At 41.1% G+C, this 24,370-nt stretch overlaps 1 protein-coding gene across 1 annotated transcript in view; it reads right to left on the reverse strand.

The window, feature by feature from the left end:
* DIP-delta (Dpr-interacting protein delta) overlaps positions 1–24,370 on the reverse strand; it is a 379,588-nt gene that overhangs the window by 24,978 nt on the left and 330,240 nt on the right. Inside the window, exons 5-8 of the mRNA XM_065219505.1 lie at positions 13,019–13,180; positions 1,689–1,817; positions 1,247–1,337; positions 484–567 (exon numbers count right to left, since the gene is read on the reverse strand). Coding sequence (XP_065075577.1) covers positions 484–567; positions 1,247–1,337; positions 1,689–1,817; positions 13,019–13,180 — 466 coding nt within the window. The remainder of the gene's footprint in view (positions 1–483; positions 568–1,246; positions 1,338–1,688; positions 1,818–13,018; positions 13,181–24,370) is intronic.

The following is a 24,370-nucleotide window of genomic DNA, read 5'->3' on the forward strand; positions in this document are numbered from 1 at the left end:
ATTCATAATATATGAATGTATGTGTAAACTAATGATGATGATTTTATGATATTTAAAAAAGAAGAAGAACACAAAATTACTTACCCTTTGTAGAACCTTAAAGAATATTCGTAAAGCAATAATCAACGAGACTTGTTCTGATTGAGTATAATCTTTTGCAATCTTTGATCCGATGATTCCTAGACACAGTGTATACGTAGCCTTTTCTAGTAATGTGAATGGTTGTTTCGCTTTCAAGATCAGTTGCAAACAGTTTATCCCCACTAATTGCAATTGTACTTTCACAACACAAGCATCGTTTCTCGTGAATTTGCTCTCACACCCTTCAACAGACGTTCAAAGTGAAAAATGAAAACGAAAACGATTTCAGAAGCAAACGGCACGTTCAGCCAGCATCTAGCACCTTTCGATAGGAAGAGGTTAAGCGTGACGATAGTCGTGGATCAGCAGAATAAATCTCAATTACAGCGCGAAATAACTTACCGATAAGAGTTTTCGTTGTAATCGATTATAAACTTTTTGCTCGGTAGCACCATTACGGCATTGTACACCCAGTAGATGATCGCTCTGCAACAGTTGGCGGCAGCAGTAGGTGGTAGCCGTTGTTGAAGGTAGAATAAACACATCCGAAAAGAAGGCGGGAAAAGAAGAGAAAGAAAATCACAATACTCTGGTTAGCAGCAAGTGAGAAAAGTTCAATAAAAGTGGAAAACAGTGTTTTCCGGTCACGACTGTGGGATAGAAGAAGAAGAAGGCAGACTGAGGATGGGCAATGGAAGTATGAAAAGGGATCGAAGTTTTTCCCTTTGTTTGGCTTGACGAGAGCGATTTTCTCGCTCTTTAAGTCTTCGCCTGTTCTGCGCTGAGGATAAATAAAAATTGAAACTTTCAATAGCCGGTTAAACTACTGACAGTTGATGCGGGAGTTGTGGAGGGAAATGGTGTGAGAACGAGGGAAAAGTTGTTTTGACAATGAGTAAGAACTTTTATTGTGTTTACTGAAACGATCGAGGTTCGGAATCAATTTATTGGCACTTGCACTGATATTGGATTTTGATAGTTGGCTTTTGTTTTCGTCGTATCTTTTGTATTGATTTAGTGGTGGAAAGCGCAGATAAGCTTGTTTACAATTTATAGGTAGATGGGAGAAACTAATGGTCGGGAAAGGGATTTCAGTGAAACTGGTATGTTGGTAGGGTGCGAATTGAATGTAGGGTGATGGTTCAATCGTTTTTCAAGCACATACCTAGGGTGGGCTTCCGTGTGACAGTCTATCGTTACGTCAGTTGATGGAGGGGCACCCACGAGTTGATTTGGCACCCATATCATTGGAGAAACTGTAAATTGAATTAAGATTTTTTTGGGTTTATTTATATTTCAGTGATCAATTCTGTTTTAACACATCATAATCAGGAATGGTGAGCCTGAAATTAACTTATAGTATGCTATCACAACAAGTTTATTTATGCATGTCAACTTGATCTACTCAGGTTTAATCCATCTGATAAAATATTCCTTAATAGGAAACTTTTCTCTTTGCGTTTTCTCTTCATATTAGATAAATAAACCGTAAGAAACAATTTAATGAGATAATACACTTTCCAAGCAACTGGTGCAAGTAAGTTAAGTGAGAAAAGTACAGTAAGTAGCGCAGAGAAAAGAAGTAAGAATTTGAAAAGTACACTTACACTCAACGTCGAGAATAATCCGCTTAGACACTGATGGTGGCACACCATTAGTGGCGATGCAGAGATAAGCACCCATCTCGTTTCGGCTCACTTTTGTCAGATGTAGCACTTCACCGTCGTAAACCATCACTGCAAAAGAAAAAAAAAAAAACGAAGAAAAAATATGAACGTTGGTACCGAGCTGCAAAAACGAGAAAGCAGGAGATTTGGCTCAAGTGGGAAAGTTAATGCAATGTTTGGTTGGTGATGGTTTTTTCCCTGGGTAAAGAAAAATAGCAGTGGAAAAAGCAAAGTTTTTGCAATATTTTCTGGCGCTGATGAATATTGAAGCAATTAGGGACCTGTAGCTGAAATATGTTGGTTCATATATGACATAGTGGAATACTTGCGAGCATATGCCACCATTACAGCCGAGCCGACGTTTATCTTAATTGACCGGTAAGCTCTCGTTGTTTGCGGTTGGATATCATGTATGGTGCAGTGCGCTGCTGGTTGAGAGTAAGACCCTAATGAACATGGTAGTAAATTGAACCATTCATAGCTTTAGGTTGCAATTATGGTATCATGGAGAGTAGGATATCCTACTCTATATATGTCTTAAGATTATCCGACAGTTAAATTATTAATCACTGTTCGTTTAATGTTTTGCAAAAATATCATCAATGTTAGGACAATTTCCTTTCAAATTCAGTAATCTAGATCAAGGGTAGAAAGCTTTAGATTGCGGGACCAAGAGCATCATATGTAAATCAAATTAGATTAGACACGGCATAAAAATAATAATTTTTAATTCCAACGTGAAATCTGTGCTGCACAACTCTCAAAAGTTAAAAGTTATTATGATCTAACGCCAGGTCTTTTGATCATATTATTCATATCTATATTTTTACGAAAACTCTATGTTTCCTGCAACTTTGTTTAAACGTCAACCACTGCAATTATTATTCATTGTATTTATTGAATTTATTTAAACATATTGCATGAAAGAAAAAAATAAACATGTCAACAAAAACATTAAATTTTCCGTTGGTGCTTCAAACTTTGACAAGACAGACACATTTCTTAACACATTTTGTTTTCTTTCTCATCAAAGGCTCGTTACTGTTTGAAGTACATGACCTAGGTGACCTGGTGAGTACACCCTTTGTCATTTCAAAATTGTTCGGATCAGTTTAAAACTATATTTCTGCAGCAGTGTTGTTTTCATACAGCTCAAATCAATAAAAATATGTAGATTAGTTTAAACAATTTTAAACTAATTTTGTTTCACTTGTATGAGTAGTTTTTCCTTAACAAATCAGCCCTTGGTATTCTGTCTCTTCTTAGCTCTCAGTTCTGTCAGTATAACAACTTACTTGCTCCATTATAAGGTGTTTCACGCTATTTCCCTTATTTCAGCAATGCTTATTTTCGCATCAATAGCCACAAATTATATGATTTAATTATCATTTATTCACTGTATTCAATTTAATGCTCCGCGTTTGTTTTGATTGATTACATAATGTTATGATGATCGTTTTAGGTCGGCTACTTGCAGTTAGGTACGCTCCAACGGTTGCGCGTGTATTTGCAGCTACGCGTTCGGTGGTGCCGATGGTGGATTGAAGTTCCATCGAGTTCTTGAGCTCGTTAGCTCCTCAGAACAGTCCAGTTTTATCTCCTTTACGATTTCCTTGCTTGCACCTACAAAGTTCGTCCCATTGTCGGAAAAATAATCAATTGAAATTCCGCGCCTGCAGACGAAACGCCAAATGGCCATCAACAGACTATGCACGACTTCTAGGTGTATAGCTCTTGTTCAGAAACAAGCGAAGAGAGCACACCAAAGCTTTTCCGTGTGACGCCCAGGCTTGCTGAAACTCCTCAAACTCACTTGAGGTTTTAAAACACGCTTGTCCAGCGAGTTTAGCCAGCCCTCACCTCGAGTTATTGCCGGTATCCCTTATTGCCGGATCCTTATTGCCGGGCTATCCGAGAATAAGGATACCCACAGCTCATGAGATTTTCAATATTAGGGGCTGTGGTGGATTATCTCATTTGTTTGTCTTCGACAAAGTTGTTGTACTGGGATAGACCAACAAGTCTGTGTCATTGGATTCAGGTTTAATTGGGAACTACGCCGCTAGAGGCGCTTCACTTTTATGTTAAATATGACGAGCGCTATAATATATGTATCTTAGGTCCAACATAGAATATTTCGTGATCCTGGCCAAACCGAAAGTTACTGTCTTGAGCAAAGTTGTTCAGGTGACCAATTCCTTTCGTATGGTAGTCATATTATTTAAGAACTCTCTCACTTCCTTAATATGTTATGTCTGGTAAGCTTGTCCATATAAGATGTTGCTGTGCCTGAGGACATGAAACGATATAGGAATGATATGTAGAGAGGCTGTAAATCGATTTCGGACGCCATTTTAAAATCCAAGATGGCGGTCAGTGATTCAAAAAAAACTGTCAAACAACCCTACATTATGGGTATTTCCGGAAAGGGAACGACGTGTAGAGGCCAGAAATCAATGCCAGACGTCATTTTAGAATCCAACATGGCGGCGATCGATTCAAGAAAAACTGTCAAATACGCTACTATACGGGTATTTTCGGAAAGGGGACGACGTGTAGAGGCCGGAAAAGGAAGCAATCGGTTCAAGAAAACTGTTAAATACCCTACAAAGTTGATATTCCTGGAAAAGGGACGACGTGTAGAAGCTGGAAATCGAAGCCAGACATCATTTTGTAATCCATGATGGTGGCGGTCGGTTCAAGAAAAACTGTCAAATACCCTTCAATATGGGTATTTTCGGAGAGGGGATGACGTGTAGAGACTGCGTATCGATTCAAGTCGCCATTTTGGATTAAAAACTGGCGGACATCGGTTCAATAAAAACTGTCAAATTCCAAATATGGGTATTGATTTTGAATAGGGAAGGACGTGTAGAGATCAGATATCGATGTCAGACGCCATTTTGAAATTGAAGATGGCGGCCTTTGCTTTAACGTATACTATTAATAAGTACGATGTTTATAGACCCAAAATCGATGTCTGCCACCATTTTGGGATCCAAAATGGTGGACATTGGCTTTCGAAGGGACATTTAGTGGCTATGGACAGCCTCGTATCAGTTCAGCACAGTTAACGTGGACCGTGTACGGGGTAGGTTTGGCGATAATCCACTAGGAAGATGTATTTTGTCTAATTATGTTTTAGGGTATTTGGAGCTCTAAATCTTTCCTCGCTTTAATTTTCCTGAATAATGCTTACCAAGCATGTTGCATATAATTTATACACGCAAACCAAAAATTTATTACAATGAATGTTAGTTCCATTTCCTATCATCCTCTGTTCATGAACATCGCAGCGAGTGTTAGAAGTTGACCTTACAGGCGATGTAATGGGTTTTTGTCTTTTTTATTTCGTGTTCTATCTACGCTTTCGACTATACCAGTAAGCTTTTTATGTATAGCATTGTTATTACGGCAGGCAGAATGAAAAATTGAACGTTTCGGACACCGGGTTTTGAGCAGCACATAAACAAGTCTTATCGATTTAGTGCAGCTTTAAACCGCAAGTGTAATTCAGTGTATTAGGAATAGATTAACAAATTATAGGTTAGTTTACTTACACTTACGGTGTTCTACGTGTGCAAATGATACGCTTGAAATCTATGTCTGTTACTTGTTTAGGAATGTTTCTGCATGTGCTTTTAACTAGGCAAACTTCACTACTAGTAAAAAATTGAATCGTTTAGGTATTAATAAATTTTAGAATAACAAATATTCGCTGGAGTAGCCTCTATTTCGCTTGTTGCTTCGCTATCCGTTCTGTTGTTCCTCGTCGGAAGTAGTTTGTCCCCTTCTTTCCTTACTGTCACCTGTCATACGTTCAGCTGACCGTTGACAGCCGTCATCGGAGTTCAGCTGAGGCGACAACGCGGAACGCCAACCTGAAGCAGTGCACCCAGCGGCAACAATTGTAGAACGACGCACACACTTGCCTCGAATCTCTCCAGCAGAAAAAGCATACGAAACCGAGTATGAAAGGAAATGAGCGCTTCGTGTTTGCTTTTAGGCTATCCATATTCAGAAGCATGGAGAGAGTAGTGGAGAAAGCACAGGTCTGATAATCGCAACGTTGGTGGTTCGAGTGTAGTCGGCAACCTTTTTCCAATTTTTTTCAACATAATTCATTTCACTCACTAATATACTCCACATTTTTGATCTCAAATTTTCTTGCATTGGACCGCAGCTAGGTATATCGCACCCTCGGTTCATGCGGTCTCCACTAACATCCTCTGATGATGAATCCGACATAATTGTAAGCGAATCTTACATCCCCCGGTTGGGTGTATAATGTGTATAACGTATCAGTGAGCAAGATGGCAACGTTTCGACTTCCCTTAGCAAATCTTGGATTTTTGCACTCTGTTCGACATAACTGTCCAATGTGCAGAAGCTTTCGAACTCGAAGAGCTTGAGCATGAGCATGAGCATGATTGACCGCCCACGGTTGCTACTCTGTTATTGCCAGACCAGCTGTAATTACACAGAGAACCAATAGACGATGCTTGGGACTAGCAATCATCCTGGTGATCTAAAACTAGGCAATACCAGCGCCGGCCGCGCCCGAACACAGGTCAAGAAAGGAAAGGGTAGGAATGTGTTGACGTGACACTGTGAAGAAGCTTTCGAACTCGAAGAGTTGATTTATTTTGAACTCGATTTCTGCCATGGTGGGATGAAAATATAATCCATATTCATTGCAGATGAGTCCAGTTCGCTCACAATTTCATCTGCTGCAGCCGGTTCATCTCTGAAGATTTCGATGATTTCACCGTGTTTCTTATCCCCGGTGCACCAAACTTTCCGTGAATTTGTTGAATTTCGGGCATGATCTGCAAATCCTCGTTGTTGTCTTCATTTCATTGTGAATTCGCGAAATACGACGGAAGAATTTTCTTCAAGCAGTTTACCAACGTGCTTTGTTCTATGTCCTTTAGAACCACATCCAAGCAGTCGAAACAGTTATTGATGCTAAACTACTTTCGTGTATCCGCTAGTGAAAGGCCTTCATTCTCGGCTGTTTCCAGAATAAAATTGTAGCTTGACATACTTCAGCTTGAAATTTTTGATGATGCCTTGATCGAGGGGTTGAATCAAAGATGTTATCTTTGGTGGCATGTATAGAAACATTCTGTTGGGATTGCTTATGGTGGGCGGATGCAACGGAGCGTTATCAAGGAGCAGCAAAGCTTTGAAGCTAATGTTTTTGGCTGCGCAAAACTCCTGCAACTGTGGTAAGAAGCAGTCGTTTATCCAGTCCTCAAATATGACATCGATTTCTGATATTTTAGAATAACCCATATTGTAGGGTATTTGACAGTTTTTCTTGAATCGATGACCGCATCTTGGATTTTATAATGGCGTCCGAAATCGATTTACAGCCTCTCTACACGTTATCCCTATTCCGTTTCGTGTCCTCACATTGCACAGCAACATCTTATATGGACAAGCTTTCCAGACATAACATATTAAGAAAGTTCATGTGCACACACTGTTCTATGTTGGACCTATGATCCATATATTATAGCGCCCGTCATAAGTAACATAAAAGTGAAGCTCCTCTAACGGCGTAGTTCCCAATTAAACCTGAATCCATTGACACAGGCTTGTTGGTCTATCCCAGTACAACAACTTTGTCGAAGACAGTATAGCTCTATATATTGAAACAAATGAGATAATCCACCACAGCCCCTATTAGTGAAAATCCCATAAGCTGTGGGTATCCTTATTCACGGTTCCTTATTCACGCCCCCGTTACCCCGGCAATAAGGATTCCTGACCGTACTTCCAGTTAAAACTGTTTTTTTGAGCTTTATCTCTACATATTATTTGGTGTTCCTCAGCAGGTAATCTTGCTGGTGTTCCCTGATTCAAAGTATCCAAGTAACCATATAATCACAAAATTACTTTAATTATAGGTTCAATATGAGACAATGTCACGAATACGATATGGTTAGTTGGGTATTCAGATGCAACTATTACTTTAAAACTAACCATGGTTGTATCTCTTTTTCGTTTGTTTATAACACAATTCGGTATTACTAACCATATCAAATCTATGATGCACCGAGCGTTCATTCCGGGTGGTGAAGAGAAGAAGATTACTATACAGTATGAGTGGTAGCATAGTGCTCCTTCTCGGAACGAGTTTATTGTTAATGGACCTGGTCTACGATGCAAGGTTGGATTCTGTGATGATTGGTATGACATAAAAGGTAAAATTGGTAGCATCATCTTCATCGAAATTTAAGTATTTTAGACAATAATCACAACTAGATGCAAATTTATATGATAGGTAACTGGATCAACGATATTTAAACATGCGCATTCAATCTCGATGACTTCTAGTTCTGCATGTGCAACACCTGTGCATCTACGCTTCTATATTAAGAATCAATCTAGCCCTCATTTATTTTCAGGAGATTTCAATCGACTCGCATATTTTTTAGACTTTATGCTTCTGATTATCTGATAATGATATTAAATATTACTATATATCGAGGAATTCGGGATGAGGAGGGACCAACCAAACCACCCAATTGAAGCGATTTGGATGGGGAGAGTGGAGATGTCAACACCTTGTTGCTAACATTTCGTGGATAAAGGGCGGGCTCTTCTCTTCATTCATTGGGGCATCTTCCTGTTGGATGACTCGTTTTCTGACCAATTTGCTGATCAACTTGTTTGAAGCACATTCTTAACTGTCCCAAAGAAATTAAAAGGCGAATTCATTTTGGCCCTTCTTAGTGCTATTTGCTGATGACAATTTACAACGGTCTACAACTGATTTTTTTTTATCGTCATAGCTTCCGTGCTACAATGAGTCATCATCATCATCATCATCATCATCATCATCATCATCATCATCATCATCATCATCATCATCATCTCTTCTTGTCAGACTTTACACATGGATTTTTAACACAACATTTGTTAACAAATCGAGATCAGAAGTGACGTTTACGTGCTACAATATATTGAAAACTTTCAAAAACGCCGCAAGATTGAAAAAAAAACACAAGATTCAAAATGGCCGAGTTTAAAAAAAAAAAAAATCAGAATGAATCAAACAATTATGAAAACTTTCGTGCAAACCGGAGAAGGTCAAGTTTTCCCGAATTCTGGAGTGGATCTGCTCATATATATATGATGAATAAAATTATATTCCTAAATCCATTAGTTTTAGGTAAATATGAAGTGTGTATTTTTTTTATGAGTGTGTGAAATTTAGTACGCTCCATTTACGAACCAAACCGGGGGTTCGTAAATCGAATCAGTGCGTAAAAAAAACTCGTTATTTGGGATTTTCTTCATAAAAAGAGGTTTTTAAAAACATTGTCAAATACCCCACAGTATTGGTATTTTTGGAATCGGATTGACATGTAGGAACCAGAAATCTATGTTTGGCGCTATTTTGAAATCGAAGATGGCGGCATCTGGTTACACAAAAACTGGGAAATACTAGACTGTCAAATAGGGGAGAATGGTACATAACATACCCCTGGGGTAGAACGCACTTTCCAATTTTATTTTGAGTTTTTCTTTGCATTTTCAATCCAATTCTAGGATTTATCATGCATCATTTCAAGTTCAGATTCTATGAAATAAGTGCTGCTTGATAATACATCAAACAAGTTACGAAAAAGCCATGAAAATCACAATTAAAGTCAGTTGGTGCGTTCTGCCCAGCGGGTGCGTTATGTATCATTGCCCCCTACCCCATAATATGGGTATTTTTGGAATCAGTAGGAACCTGAAATCTATGTCTGATGTCATTTTGGTAGGGGAAATGTTGGCTTCGACAATACCTTAACCTATTATCGTCAGGGGGGTAAACAAAGTCCTAGAGCACTCAAATTTGGCCAATAGTTGCTCTGAAACACAATGTATCCACATGCCAAAATTGAGCTCTCAAGGACGTTGTTTACCCCCTGACGATAATAGGTTAAGGTATTGCCGAAGCCAACTTTTCTCCTATCTAAGATGGCAGCATCAGGTTACAGAAAAAACTGGGAAATACTGACAAATGCCCCACAATATGGGTATCTTTGGAATCGGGATGACATGTAGAGACCGAAAATTCATGTCTGTCACCATTTTGAAATTCAAGAGGGAGTTGCACCCACCGCTTTTTCTCGGCGGGGTTTCAACCAAGCGCTCTGATTTTCTACGAGTGACTTGTTCTCCATTGACCCCAACTCACATGCATAAAATCAGACCAACTGGTTGAAACCCCGCGGTGGTTGCAACTCAGTGGGTAACATGTTCTTCGGGGGATAGCTGTACTTCGTTAAAAAAAAACCTCGTTATTTGGGATGTACTTCGCAAAAAGAGGGACGTAAATTGAATACTGCGTAGAAAAAGACTTCGTAAACGGAGGTTTCAGTGTACATGAAATTAACACTCCGAACACGACACCGGTAAAACGTGTAACGGCAAAGTTGCAATGTTTGAAAAATTCATAGCTCAGCCATTGTTGAATTTCAAATCTATTGGCACCATTTGAAATTAACTGCTCTAAAGATTTATTCATTGCCAATTTGCCGATAAACATTTTTTTTCTGGCGATATCGTGTTCGGAGTGTTAAATAAGGTACACCGGGGTAAGTTGAAACGCGTGGGGAAATTGAAACGGTAGTGGTTAGCGAAAGTGAATAATCACTGAGATTATTTATAATCTAGTAGTTTCCGAAACTACACAATGCCCCTCAAAAATAACTACAGTGAATATTCACTTCCTCTAAAAGAAACACTTAACGTTTCAACTTCCCCGTGCGTTTCAACTTGTCCTGGTGTACCTTACCCGAGCAAAGCTTGAGATCAAATTGAAATCAAATTTTGCTGTTATGATGTAACTTATTTTGAATACTCCAGTTGATCTCATTTTGGTTGACTTAACGGTTAACACAGCAAAAATGAGAGCAGAATTTTACACTGTTGAATCAAACGGAAAACTAATCCTGCTTTCAATAAAATCAATTTGATTTCTGATTTTGCATTCATAATGTTTAACTGAATACGGGCCTGATGTAAATGGTTAGCATCCATGCTTCTCATGCTGAAAGATTTGAGCTTAAATCTCACCCCGAGCAAGTTTCAAATGACCTAAAATGTGTTAAACAAAACAAATAAACAATAATCGTTAGTTCAACGACAGATGAACTTAAATTAACTTTTAAACAAGACGTTAACAGCAGAACTTCAAGGTAAGTTGCTTTCATTTTAAAAGGCTTGACTGCATAATGAAAGCACAATATGATATCAGACTTATGTCTCGACAATTGAAATCAAAATAAGTTTTCATTATGATAGGAACTGCAAACTTTATTATCGATTTGCTTTCATTTTGTTAACCGACTTTGCTCGGGTAACCTTTCATACGAAATCACACAATGTATATAATATTGAGGTCATTTGAAATCACCAATGTTACGAGTTGAATGCAGATAGTTAGGCAAATGTGTCAAAAAAGTTTGAACAAATGGCTTCAAATGTACAGTTACATTTATTTTTGATATAACGTTGCTGATTCCTTGCCTCAGATCACACTCTGATTACAATTTGTGATACACTGAAGACAGAATCTAAAACCATATTGCACATACAACTGGGATACAATTCGACTGGCCTCTCACACATTCGTTCCATTTTACGGACGCGCTACAAACACTATAATTTCCTACATATATGGAAAGACAAAAGTTTCCTAACCAGTACGGTGCGGTGCTTCCACCCACGATGGTGGTGCTCTGCTTCTGCAAGAGATTCAACCCCGTCATTTCGGCTCATATGGGAAAAAGCAAAAATGTGGAAACATTTTACCAACTTTTTTCGCTGCACATATTGCTACGGAACCGTGCACCCTTTGGCGGGAAAGCCGCTTTGAAAGTGATTGAGGGGGAGGGTGAAAAATATCGAAGGCGAACCCCTGTTTTCCGCACATCCCACTTGTTCTTCCATTGCAAAGCGACCGGAGATGGCGGGGCGGGGAAAGCTGAAATGGCATCTTTTCCTGGAATTTCTTTTTTTGACCCGACTGCAAACGGCTGATGCTGTTGGTGCTGGCTGCTGCTTCGCTGCCCGGATTCGGCTCGTTCAGTTTTAATTACTTTCCGATTGCAGGGAAGCTGAATTGTTTTCAATTAATTTTTGAAAAATTGCACTCTCCCATAACGGCAAAGGGGCGGCCAGTCATAAAATATTTAATGAGAAAAGTTGAACGGACGTAAGTTTGTCAGTTGTGAGATTAATGGTAGAATGGGTGATCGGAAAGTGAATCCTTTTTTGTTTGTTGGTGGTATGTTTAACAAATCTATGGTTGAAGCTACCTTTCGGGGGAGCCGAGTTTACTGTAAACTTAATCGAAATTAAATTGTTCATAAGTGAGTATACAATTTCTACCCAATGAACGCCTAAACTATAGGGTAAATGCCGTTTTCGTTAACACTTTTACCTTTTATTGTCAGAGGGGTAAATCAAATATTTGGTCACTCAATTTTTGGCATCTTCCGTTCGACGGTAAAAGGTAAAGGTATTGCCAGTATTTACTCTATTGAATGTTTTGAAATTTACCAGAACTATCCCTAAGATCTAAGTTTGACATTTCTTCTCTTCCTTAATGAGCGTTACGTTCCAGCTGTGACTTTATGCCTGCCATATCAGCACCAACATTTTCCTCCTGGTAGCAGGAGAAATGACACACCTACCAGTAGGACAGATCAAACCCCTAAAACACACAACAAACGTTCGACTTAATGAACTTTCTATCATGTTGTGTTCTGCCCCCGATGTTTCATAGGCCAACATCAATCTTCTCCCGTACTCGGCCCACACTCCACAACCATTTGCGAGTGCAACGCTCCTGGAATTTTCTCATCCCGACGACGACGAGCTCCAGAATCAGACATTTATGACAGGCAAAGTTAGGCGAATTTTGTGTGCGAGGTATTGTGTACGTGAGTGTATCTCCTAAAACAATCAAAAATCGATTTATCTTCGTTTTTGTGCATTCTGTCTTCTGTGAGGGAGGTGTTATGACAGTGACAACGAGAACTGCGACGCCGACTACAGCGATCATGATGATGATGATGATGTCGGGGGGTCACAAGCTCAGTCAAGTTACGAATTTTGATGGCACAGACGCCACTCACATAAGAACAGCACCAGATAAAAAATCTAGTAGTTTTTTTTTTAGTTGACGCAGATGCTACATGGAGACACGAGGCATAGCAAACAAAATTGTACATTGCCTTTGGAGGTAGTGGCCTCTTTACCTTTCTTTTTCCGCTCGACGGTGATGCTCTGGCCATCCTCACGTCGCCAGATGATCTTTGGTGTGGGAAATCCATCGGCTCGACATGTCATGTTGATGTTTTGGTTCTCTCGCACCGCCACCGACGACGGTGTGCTCTCGATGTCTAGAATGTTTGGAGGCACTGAAATAGAAGAAAATGGGAAGAACAATAAAGAAGAGCACAATATTCGAAGTTAATCGTCGCTGGGTTGGAATGTAGCTTCCAGTTTCGAAGTGTTTGTACTTGATTTTTTTAAGCATCAGTTGTGACCGGCCATGTATTAGGTTGGGTTGTTTGAGCACTCCCAGAGTTTGTATTACTGCGAGCTTTCTTAACGTTACGAAACCGTAAGGCAGTCTCGTTCAGTAGTGTAGTGTAATTTCCGTATGTCTCACTGTCAAGAAACAGTAAGCATTTTGGAGCGAAACTTCACCGGGCAGAAATATGAAAAATACAAAAAAGGAGGCAAACTACACACGATAAGTGAAATATCATAAAATTAATTAATTTGTATCAAGTTGTCTATGACAATGTAACGCCTAATCGTAAACGGAAATCAATTCTGAGAAAATAGCGAACCAAAATCCCATTTTTCACTATTTTTGTAAAATGTAATTGACTGTTTTCGGCAACCAAAATTAAATCGTTCATTTCACTGGATTCTTTTTTACCAAACACTTCACTGAATGTAAATTCTAGATAGAGCTGGAATGAGGGCGTAACAACTTTTGTAAAGGATGATTTCTCTCGATGATTTATAGGAATTCAAGGCAAGCCACGTATACACACAAAATCGTCGGGTTGGACGACTTTGTAGAAATCATCAAAAGCAGCCAGAATTCACAAAATCTGTTACGCTCTTATTTCAGCTCTTACTAGAATTAGTCTTTCGGTCTCCGAATGAAATCTTTACGAAACGCCAGCGTTTTTTTTTAATTAAACATACTTACCTTACCAATCAGGCTAAGGCCTTGTTGTCCTCTGCTGTCCGAAGAAGTCGTCTCCACTCTACTCGATCCATGGCCACAGTTCGCCAGCCTCGTAGTCTGCGAAGGGTCCGAAGGTCACCTTCTACTTGCTGCGCGCCTCTTCTTCTTGTTCCGGTTGGGTCGCTTTCTAGAACCATTTTCACTCGGTCGTCGTGCGGCATTCTTACGACGTGCCCAGCCCACCGTAGTCGCCCAATTTTTGCAATGTGGACTATGGATGGTTCTCCCAACAGCTGGTGCAATTCGTGGTTCATTCGCCTCCTCCACGTTCCGTCATCCATCTGCACTCCACCGTAGATGGTACGCAACACCTTCCGTTCGAAAACACCCAGGGCGCGTTGGTCCTCCACGAGCATAGTCCAGGTTTCGTGGCCGTAGAGGACCACCCGTCTAATCAGCGTCTTGTAGACGGTGAACTTCGTGCGGTGGCGAATTTTATTCGTCCTCCGGAGTCCAAAGTAGGCACGATTCCCTGCCATAATGCGTCTTTGAATTTCTCTGCTGTTATCATTTTTGGTGGTCACCAGTGAGCCCAAATACACGAACTCATCGACCACCTCGATTTCGTCACCGTCAATCTGAACTCGGGGTGGGAGGCTAACATTGTCTTCCCTAGAACCTCTTCCTTTCATGTATTTTGTCTTTGATGCGTTGATGGCAAGTCCAATCCGTCTAGCTTCAGCCTTCAGTCTGATGTACGTTTCCGCCATCATCTCAAAGTTCCGTGCCATAATGTCAATGTCATCGGCGAAAGCCAAGGAGCTGGATGGACTTGCTGAATATCGTGCCACTCGTGTCTATCCCAGCTCTTCTGATCACACCTTCTTACGCGATGTTGAACAGCAGACATGAAAGTCCATCACCATGCCGTAACCCCCTTCGGGATTCAAAGGGACTCGAGAATGTCCCCGATACTCGAACAACGCACATCACTCGACCCATCGTTGCCTTGACCAATCGCGTCAGTTTGTCCGGAAATCCGTACTCGTGTTTAATCTGCCATAGCTGATCCCGATCGATTGTGTCGCATGCGGATTTTTTTTTTCTTTAATAAAGAGACTTTCAGCCTTGGGCTGGTTCGTCTTTATGCGGATTTAAAATCGATGAACAAATGATGTGTGGGCACGTTGTATTCGCGGCATTTTTGCAGAACCTGCCGAATCGCGAAAATTTGGTCCGTGGTAGCGCGGGCACCCATGAATCCCACCTGGTATTGCCCCACGAACTCTCTTGCAAATGGTGACAGACGGCGGCATAGAATTTGGGAGAGTACCTTGTAGGCGGTGCTCAGCAGTGTGATCGCGCGGTAGTTGCAGCAATCCAACTTGTCGCCCTTTTTGTAGATTGGGCATACGACACCTTCCATCCACTCCTCCCAAATCTTGGCAATTACTCAGTGCAGCGCTCTAGCCAGTGCTTCACCACCGTATTTTAATAGCTCACTTGGTAGTTGATCTACACCAGTTGCTTTGTTGTTCTTCAGCCGACCGATCTCCTCCTCAACTTCTTGAAGATCAGGGGCCGGTAGCCTGTCGTCTTCTGCGCGTGCTCCAAGGCCGTGCCACCTTTGTTTTCTGCTGCTTCACCGTTGAGGTGCTCGTCATAGTACTGCTTCCACCTCTCAATCACCTCACACTCGTTCGTGAGAAGGTTACCGTGAAAGTCCTTGCATATATCGGCTTGTGGCACGTAGCTTTTGCGCGAACTATTTAGCTTCTCATAGAACTTCCGTGTGTCGTTTACGCGGTACAGATTTTCCATCGTCTCGCGATCTTGGTCTTCCTGCTGACGCTTCTTCCTTCGGAAAACCGAGTTTTGTCTGTTCCGCGCTTGTCTGTATCGCTCCACATTCAATCTCGTGCGGTGTTTCAGCATTCTCGCCCGTGCTGCATTCTTCTCCTCTACTAACAATTTGCATTCGCCGTCAAACCAATTAAACATGCGCACTACAAAAAAACTGCTGATTTCGAGTTACCGATGAAAGAACAGACACACACAATTATAAATTAATCTAATAGTATTGACAAACGCAGCTCTACTGGAGCTGAAAATAAAGAGGTTGCCAATAATAATCACCCACACCACTGCGTTCTAGCAAGAAGTACGGTCGACCTGTTACGCGCTCCGTTAATTTGGAAGTTTTCTCGCTATTATCTGACGTAAATAATCAGTTTTTCTCGCTTAGTGATTCCTGGCATAATTCCCGATAGATTTATCAAAAAGTGAGTTTTTTTCTGAGAAGAAAGTGAGTTTTCGGCATCATCGAAAATTGTTTTTGCGATTGGCAATTCGCCAATCATTTTGCGCACCATCGCACTGTGGTTTAAAAGTGCAAATTCGTGAACTTAATTGTTTTCTGAGATGTACGTACGTTTTAGCATTAAGGTGTCTTCAGAAGATTTTCATAGTTCTGGATTCCGCACCTTTTGGAATGTTCACCTTAATTTTTCTTAAGGTGCAACTGCACTTCAAAAAACTAACTTTTTTATATTAACAGATATCGAGATGATGTCTTCTAAAAGTTGTAGGGCTTTCAATTTCAAGAAACTTTGCTGAAGACATCAAGTTGCCATGACTTCATTGTATGAAGATATAAGAGATTATTTGCCAGTTGCACCTTAAAATCAGTTGTTTGAGTTTTTCTATGTCTTATTCACGTTGTATCTCTTTGGTGTATTGTGCAAAGTTTTAGATAATATTTAAACACACAACTTAACTCAAGACACCAAAGTGCTATGATTTGATTGGCGAGAGATACAGTGATTTTTAAGCAAAAAATCACCCTTTTTCAAAAAGCTATAACTAAGCTGGCCGCAAATTGCCGCACTTGCAACAAGTTTCATTTGAAAGCTCAGAATTTGTACTTGAAATGTTGTGGAGATCATTAGTATCCGTTAGTATCCTGGAAACTGTGGTGGATTTTAGTAAACAAAGATTTAAGATTTTTGTATGGGGCTATTCAAGTAAAAACGATATTTTGCTATCTAACAATGGTCTTGATTTTTTGTTTAATTTCTAGTTTGTTTTTACTTATTTTAAACTAACTTAAAAGTAAAATAACATACTTTGACTATATGTTTTTAGTATTACTTCTACGTGAAGTCAACGATTTACATAGTTGAAGATGCTAATTTCAAATAACAGACTGTAGTGGTAATTTTTATACGATAGATGAAGTAGATGAAAGCATAGAGTTTTTTTTTCTCGTGTATTGTGTCCGAGTAATTTTGATTATCGTTGCAGTGGTAGAGCGTTTTTCGCTCCCACAAGTACGGCAAAATGGACATTTTGTCGGAAGACGAAATGGGCGTTTTGTCGGAAGATGACACCACTTTGCCACGCGATAGCAAGAAGGGTCGAAAACGTCTGTCATCCCAGAAATCAGATGATGTCATCCCTGGTTCGTCATCTCAGTCTGGTAATGGGCAGGGACAGATAAGCCCCCGATCGCGAGCCTACCCAGAAGACTCGACTGGCCCATGGGTTGTTTACTTTCAGCCCAAAAAGAAACCTTTGAATGTAATGCAAATTACTAATGATCTGACGAAGCGGTTCTCGGCCGTGACCGAAATCTCAAAGGTGAGGTACAATAAACTTCGCGTTGTCGTCTCTAACCTGAAACAAGCTAACGAGATTGCTGCCTCCCAGCTCTTTACACTCGAGTATAGAGTGTACATCCCAGCTCGTAATGTGGAGATCGAAGGTGTGGTCACCGAAGCGAGTCTGACCCCCGAGATCTTGGCGAAGCAAGCGGTTGGCCGTTTCAAGAACCCCTTGCTTCCCACGGTTGAGATACTGGAAGTCCAGAAGCTGAACTCAGTATCTTTCAGCGAGGGTAAAAAGAGCTTTACCCCCACAGACTCGTTTCGGGTGACCTTTTCTGGTTCAGCCCTTCCTCACTACATCGAGTTGGGAAAACTTCGACTTCCTGTGCGTTTGTTTGTTCCTCGGGTCATGAACTGCCAAAACTGCAAACAGTTGGGACATACGGCCTCTCACTGTGGCAGCAAGGCACGCTGTTCCAAATGCGGGGAGAAGCACGAGGATGGCGCCTGCACAGTCACTGCACCAAAATGCGTGTACTGTAAGGGAACTCCTCATGGTCTCTCATCGTGCCCGGCGTACAAACAACGCGGGGAGAAACTAGAACGCTCTCTTAAGGAGCGTTCCAGGCAGTCTTTTGCAGCAATGCTAAAGACAGCCACACCATCAACCAACGACAAAAATCCCTTTGCTGTTTTGTCTGATGACGAGTCTGACTCTGACTTGGCTGAGGAGGGAGTTTCTTTCAGTTTTCCGGAAGGTTCTGCACGGAAACGAAAACGCATCCGTTCGCGGAAAGTTGCAGATAAGGAACCCCAAATCAGCTTGCCCAAATCAAGGAGTGATGGAAAAAAGGAAGTTTCAACTCCTCCTGGTTTCCGCAGAACTGACTATAACCAGAACTTTCCATCTCTCCCGGGGACATCAAAAACCCCTGATGGCCCATTTTTAAGAACAGAAGCCCCTTCTTCATCCGGGTTGTTCTCATTTGATAAAATTGTGGACGATATTCTCAAGTACCTCAATATTTCTGATCCTCTCAAAAGCATTGTTCTGGCAATGCTTCCTTCTGTGAAGACCTTCTTGAAGCAATTGACATTGAAGTGGCCCCTCATTGCAGCAATCATTTCCTTCGATGGATAATTTTCCAAACGAGGTCGGGGATTTGATCACTGTTCTACAGTGGAATTGTCGAAGTCTCATTCCTAAATTAGATTCTTTTAAGTTTTTAATTCACAATAATGATTGTGATGCATTTGCTGTTTGTGAAACTTGGCTCTCTTCAGATATGGATCTTCCTTTTTATGATTTTAACATTATTCGACTGGATCGTGAGGATTCGCGTGGAGGAGGGGTACTTTTGGGGATCAAAAAGTGCCATTGCTTCTATAGAGTGAATCTTCCACAATTTCCAGGTATTGAAGTTGTTGCATGTCAGGCTATTATTAAAGGTAAGAGCCTTTGTATTGCTTCTGTTTATATTCCTCCTAGAGCCGTTGTTAATCGCAAACAACTTTCAGATATCTGTTCGGTACTTCCTGCTCCACGGTTGATTATGGGAGATTTTAATTCCCACGGTACAGGCTGGGGGGAACTGTATGATGACAACCGTTCTACTTTGATATATGACCTCTGCGACAGCTTCAATATGACAATTCTTAACAATGGAGAAGTAACACGTTTGGCTGGCCCATCCTCGAATGGAAGTAGATTAGACCTCACACTTTGCTCTAACTCATTATCGTTGGATTGCACGTGGAATGTGATCCAAGATCCCCACGGTAGTGATCACTTGCCGATCAAAGTTTCAGTTGCCAGTGGGTTCAATCCGTCGGAACCCGTTAACGTCGCGTACGATCTTACCCGTAATATCGATTGGACAAAGTTCAAGAATGTGATAGAAGATGCCCTTACGTCGGTAGAAGGGCTTCCACCGTTGGAGGAATATAACTTCCTCTCCAATCTGATCTTGGACAGCGCGCTTCAAGCTCAAACTCGGCCGGTCCCAGGAACGTCTTTCCGTAGGAATCCTCCTTCCCCTTGGTGGGACCAGCAATGCACTGAGGTTTATCGTAAAAAGTCCGACGCGTTTAAGCTTTTCCGGAAACGTGGAACACCCGTACATTTCGAAGCGTACTCGGCTCTTGAACGCGAACTCAAGAGCCTCATCAAAGCCAAGAAACGCGGATACTGGCGGCAATTCGTGGACGGATTATCGCGCGAAACGTCGATGAATACGCTTTGGAATGCGGCGCGAAGGATGCGTAACCGGTCTTCACACAACGAGAGTGAGGAGTACTCGGATAGTTGGATTCTCAAGTTCGCGCGAAAAGTATGTCCTGATTCTGTGCCGGCACAGATGATTCCTCGCGAAACGACGAATTCGGTAGACGAGATCAGCCAGCCTTTTTCAATGCTGGAGCTCTCACTCGCGCTCCTTTCGTGTGGCAATTCAGCTCCGGGGGCTGATAGAATCAAGTTCAACTTGTTGAAGAACCTCCCAGACGTCGCTAAGAGGCGCATGTTGAACTTGTTTGGTCAGTTCTTGGAGCTTAATATTGTTCCGGATGATTGGAGGCGGGTGAGAGTTATAGCCATTAAAAAGCCTGGAAAACCCGCGTCAGATCACAACTCGTATCGTCCCATTGCGATGTTATCGTGTATTCGAAAATTGTTGAAGAAAATGATCCTTTTTCGCCTGGACAAATGGGTTGAGTTGAACCACCTACTCTCAGATACTCAATTTGGTTTCCGTAGGGGCAAAGGAACGAACGACTGTCTCGCGTTGCTTTCCACTGAAATTCAGTTGGCTTTTGCTAATAAAGAGCAAATGGCTTCTGTCTTCTTGGATATTAAGGGGGCTTTTGATTCAGTATCGGTTGAAGTCCTTTCAGACAAACTCCACGCTTGTGGCCTTTCTCCATTAATTAATAACTTTTTGTACAATTTGCTGTCAGAGAAACATATGTGCTTTTCTCATGGAAACTCTACAGCTTCACGATTTAGCTACATGAGCCTCCCCCAGGGCTCATGTTTAAGCCCCCTGCTGTATAATTTCTACGTCAGAGAAATTGACAATTGTCTAAGGGACAACTGCACGTTGAGACAACTTGCAGATGACGGAGTAGTGTCTATGACAGGACCCAGAGAGGCCGACCTGCAAGGACCCTTACAGGATACCTTAGACAATTTGTCTACTTGGGCTATCCAGCTAGGTATCGAATTCTCCACGGAGAAAACTGAGTTGGTCGTTTTTTCTAGGAAGCATAGCCCAGCACAACCGAAGCTTCAACTTTTGGGTAAGCCGATCACTCATTCCATGTCTTTCAAATATCTTGGGGTCTGGTTCGATTCCAAATGCACCTGGAGATCCCACATTGAGTATCTGAAGCGGAAATGCCAACAAAGGATCAATTTTCTCCGAACAATTACCGGAACGTGGTGGGGAGCCCATCCGCAAGATCTTCTAACGTTGTACCGGACAACGATTTGATCGGTTTTAGAGTACGGTAGTTTTTGCTTCCAGTCGGCGGCTAAAACGCACATCATCAAACTGGAACGGATCCAGTATCGCTGTCTTCGTATCGCGTTAGGATGCATGCACTCGACTCATACGATGAGTCTCGAAGTGTTAGCGGGCATGTTGCCACTCTCTGATCGGTTTTCGGAATTATCCCTCAGGCTCCTCACCCGTTGTGAAATTATGAACCCACTGGTGATTGCAAACTTTGAGAAGCTTCTTGAGCTAAACCCTCAAACTCGTTTTATGTCATTGTACTACGTGTACATAACACAGGATGTCAGCCCTTCGCAGCATAATCCCTATCGTGTTTGCTTCTCCGACTTCGACAGTTCTGTTCATTTTGATTTATCAATGACGCAAGAGATTCGCGGAATCCCAGAGCATCATCGTTCCATGATTGCTCCGTCAATTTTCGCTGCAAAGTTTGGCCAAGTTGATTCCGCAAGATCGTTCTTCACAGATGGATCACTAATAGAGGCGTCCGCAGGTTTTGGTATTTATAACGAATTTCATAGCGCCTCTCGAATGCTTCATGCTCCTTGTTCCGTATATGTTGCTGAACTGGCGGCAATACATTATACGCTAGAAACGATCGCCTCACTTGCACCAGATCATTATTTTATTTTTACGGATAGTCTCAGTTCTGTCGAGGCTATTCGCTCCATGAGGCCGGTAAAGCACTCCTCGTATTTTCTCATGAAAATACGAGAGCTTCTAAGTGCTTTATCTTTAAGATCTTTTGTCATCACCTTTGCATGGGTCCCATCTCATTGCTCGATTCCGGGCAATGAGAAGGCGGACTCGCTTGCAAAGGTGGGCGCTATGGAAGGCGATATTTACGATCGACAAATCGCCTACGACGAATTTTTCTTCATTTATCGTCAACAGTCACTCGCAAGCTGGCAAAATAAATGGAGTGAAGGGAGTTTGGGACGATGGTTGTATTCAATTATCCCTAAGGTGTCGAAGTGTCCTTGGTTCAAAGGTTTGGAGGTGGGTCGAGACTTCATTCGTGTGATGTCTCGCCTCATGTCCAATCACTATTCACTAAGCGCTCACTTGTTCCGTGTTGGGCTGGGGGACAGTAATCTCTGTGAATGTGGACAAGGTTACCAGGACGCAGATCACATTATTTGGTCATGTGCTGAGCACCGTGGAGTCAGATCCGAGTTGTACGATTCCCTTCGGGCTCGAGGTAGACAACCTAATGTTCCAGTTCGGGATATTTTGGCTAGACGCGATCTGGAGTTTATGCAACTCATATATGTTTTCTTGAAGAATATTAACCATAGATTGTAAGTTTAATTAACCTTGTGTTTAGTTTGTGTTTTGTATGTGTGTGTGTGTATTTTTTTTGTAGATTTGTTTCTGTAATAATTGTATAATTACAGAGTTGATATAACGTCGATAGGATTAAGTATATGTTTTAGAAATAGTGACATTTTTGAATCATAAATCATATTCCAAATCTCCTTTTCCCTCTCCCGATCCAAACAATTGTCATCCACTAACCTCGAGAAGACCGCGAGTAATCGGTTCCAATCCTTTAATTTTAGATTTAAGACATTTATAATGTATAAAGAAAATGATAACTTGGCTCTGTAAAGTTTATTCGATTGAGCCTGTACAAATAAAGTAATTAACAAAAAAAAAAAAAATAATAATCACCCCAAGTAAGCGACGAGCATTAACACTCCGAATACGGTGGGTAAAAAACTTAACGCCGACTACGAAGCCTCCGAAAAACGTGTAACGGCAAGTTTGCAATGTCATAACTTAGCCATTTCCTAATGAATTTCCAAAATTAGGGTACTTTTAGAATTCCTAGGGCTTGTAGATGATTTTGATTGCAAAAAGATTGAAAATAGAGTCGTCTACTTTTTTAAAAAGCGAAAAGAGTTGTTACACGTTTTTTGAAAAGTGTGTTTGTAGGGTTTTGCAAGTGGCGCAAGATCTGTAATTTAGATTAATGGGCACAAATGTTCACAATTAGCCAGAAAACAGTAATGGTTCTTATATATGGATCCTGGAGACAACGGAACGGTCCTCAAAAAATCCGGAACATCCGTAAAAGTGGTCAATCGATGAACCTGATCCTAGAGTTCTGCGGTTTTTTTTTGAAAACATTAGGAACTGTGATATAAAAAAATATTTGGGTTCGTGACATAAACATGTACCTGGGTGGCCATGAGACCGTCCTCCGAAAGATCCGGAACATCCGTAAAAGTAGTAAATCCACGATCCTGATCCTAAAACTCTGCGTTTTTTTATAAACATTAGGAACTGTGATGATAGAAGCAATTTGGGGTTGTGACATAAACATGAACCTGGATGGCCATGGGACCATCCTACGGAAGATCCGGAACATCCGTAAAAGTGGTCAATTCATGAAACTGATCTTAGAGCTCCGCAGTTTTTGAAAAACACTAAGAACTGAGATGATATAATGAATTTGGGATCGTAACATAAACATGGACCTTAATGGCCATGAGACCGTCCTCCGGAAGATCCGAAACATCCGTGAAAGTAGAAAATTCACGAAACTGATCCTAGAGCTCCATGGTTTTCTTGAAAACTTTAGGAACTGTGATATTAGAATGAATTTGGGATCGTGACATAAACATGAACCAAGATGGCCATCGGACCGTCCTCCGGAAGATCCGATAAATCCGTAAAAGTGATCAATGTATGGCACTGATCCTAGTGCTCCTCCGCAAGATCTAGAACATCTTTAAAAATGGTCAATTAATGAAACTGATCCTAGAGTTCTACGGTTTTTTCGAAAGCATGTGGAACTGCGATATAAGAAAGAATTTGGGGTTGGAAATATCGTTTTTTCTTCATTTTTGATAAAAAATGAACTGCAAGAACTTTTTGTGTTTAAATCATTTAATTTAATTTAAAAGAAGTAATATTTTTCAGCAAAAACTAGCCATAACTTTTCAGATAAAACAGATATCAACTTAACAAAAATATGTGCCATAAAAAGTTCTTGAAGTGTCTAGCATAAAAATTTCACGAGAAATGAACGTATAAAAATATATTTAAAGAATTCCGATTGTCTAGGGGCCACCCTAACCAGCTTGTTAAAAAAAACATAAGTGAGTTGATGGTTCGATAGGTAGGGTCCAGGTGTGGGAGCTGCCTCCCTGGCGTTGATAGCATTGGTGCTCAGCACTGACCAGAGATGCCAGATTTTTTTTTTCAGAAGTCTGCGAAAAATGTCTGTGAATTTCAGAAATGTCTGTTAATGGGCTGCATAAAATTAGCAAAAGT

The sequence above is a fragment of the Ochlerotatus camptorhynchus genome, unplaced genomic scaffold (assembly GCF_037179485.1).
Source record: "Ochlerotatus camptorhynchus isolate MF236.1 unplaced genomic scaffold, CSIRO-AGI_Acam_v1.1 ptg000105l, whole genome shotgun sequence".
Taxonomy (NCBI): domain Eukaryota; kingdom Metazoa; phylum Arthropoda; class Insecta; order Diptera; family Culicidae; genus Ochlerotatus; species Ochlerotatus camptorhynchus.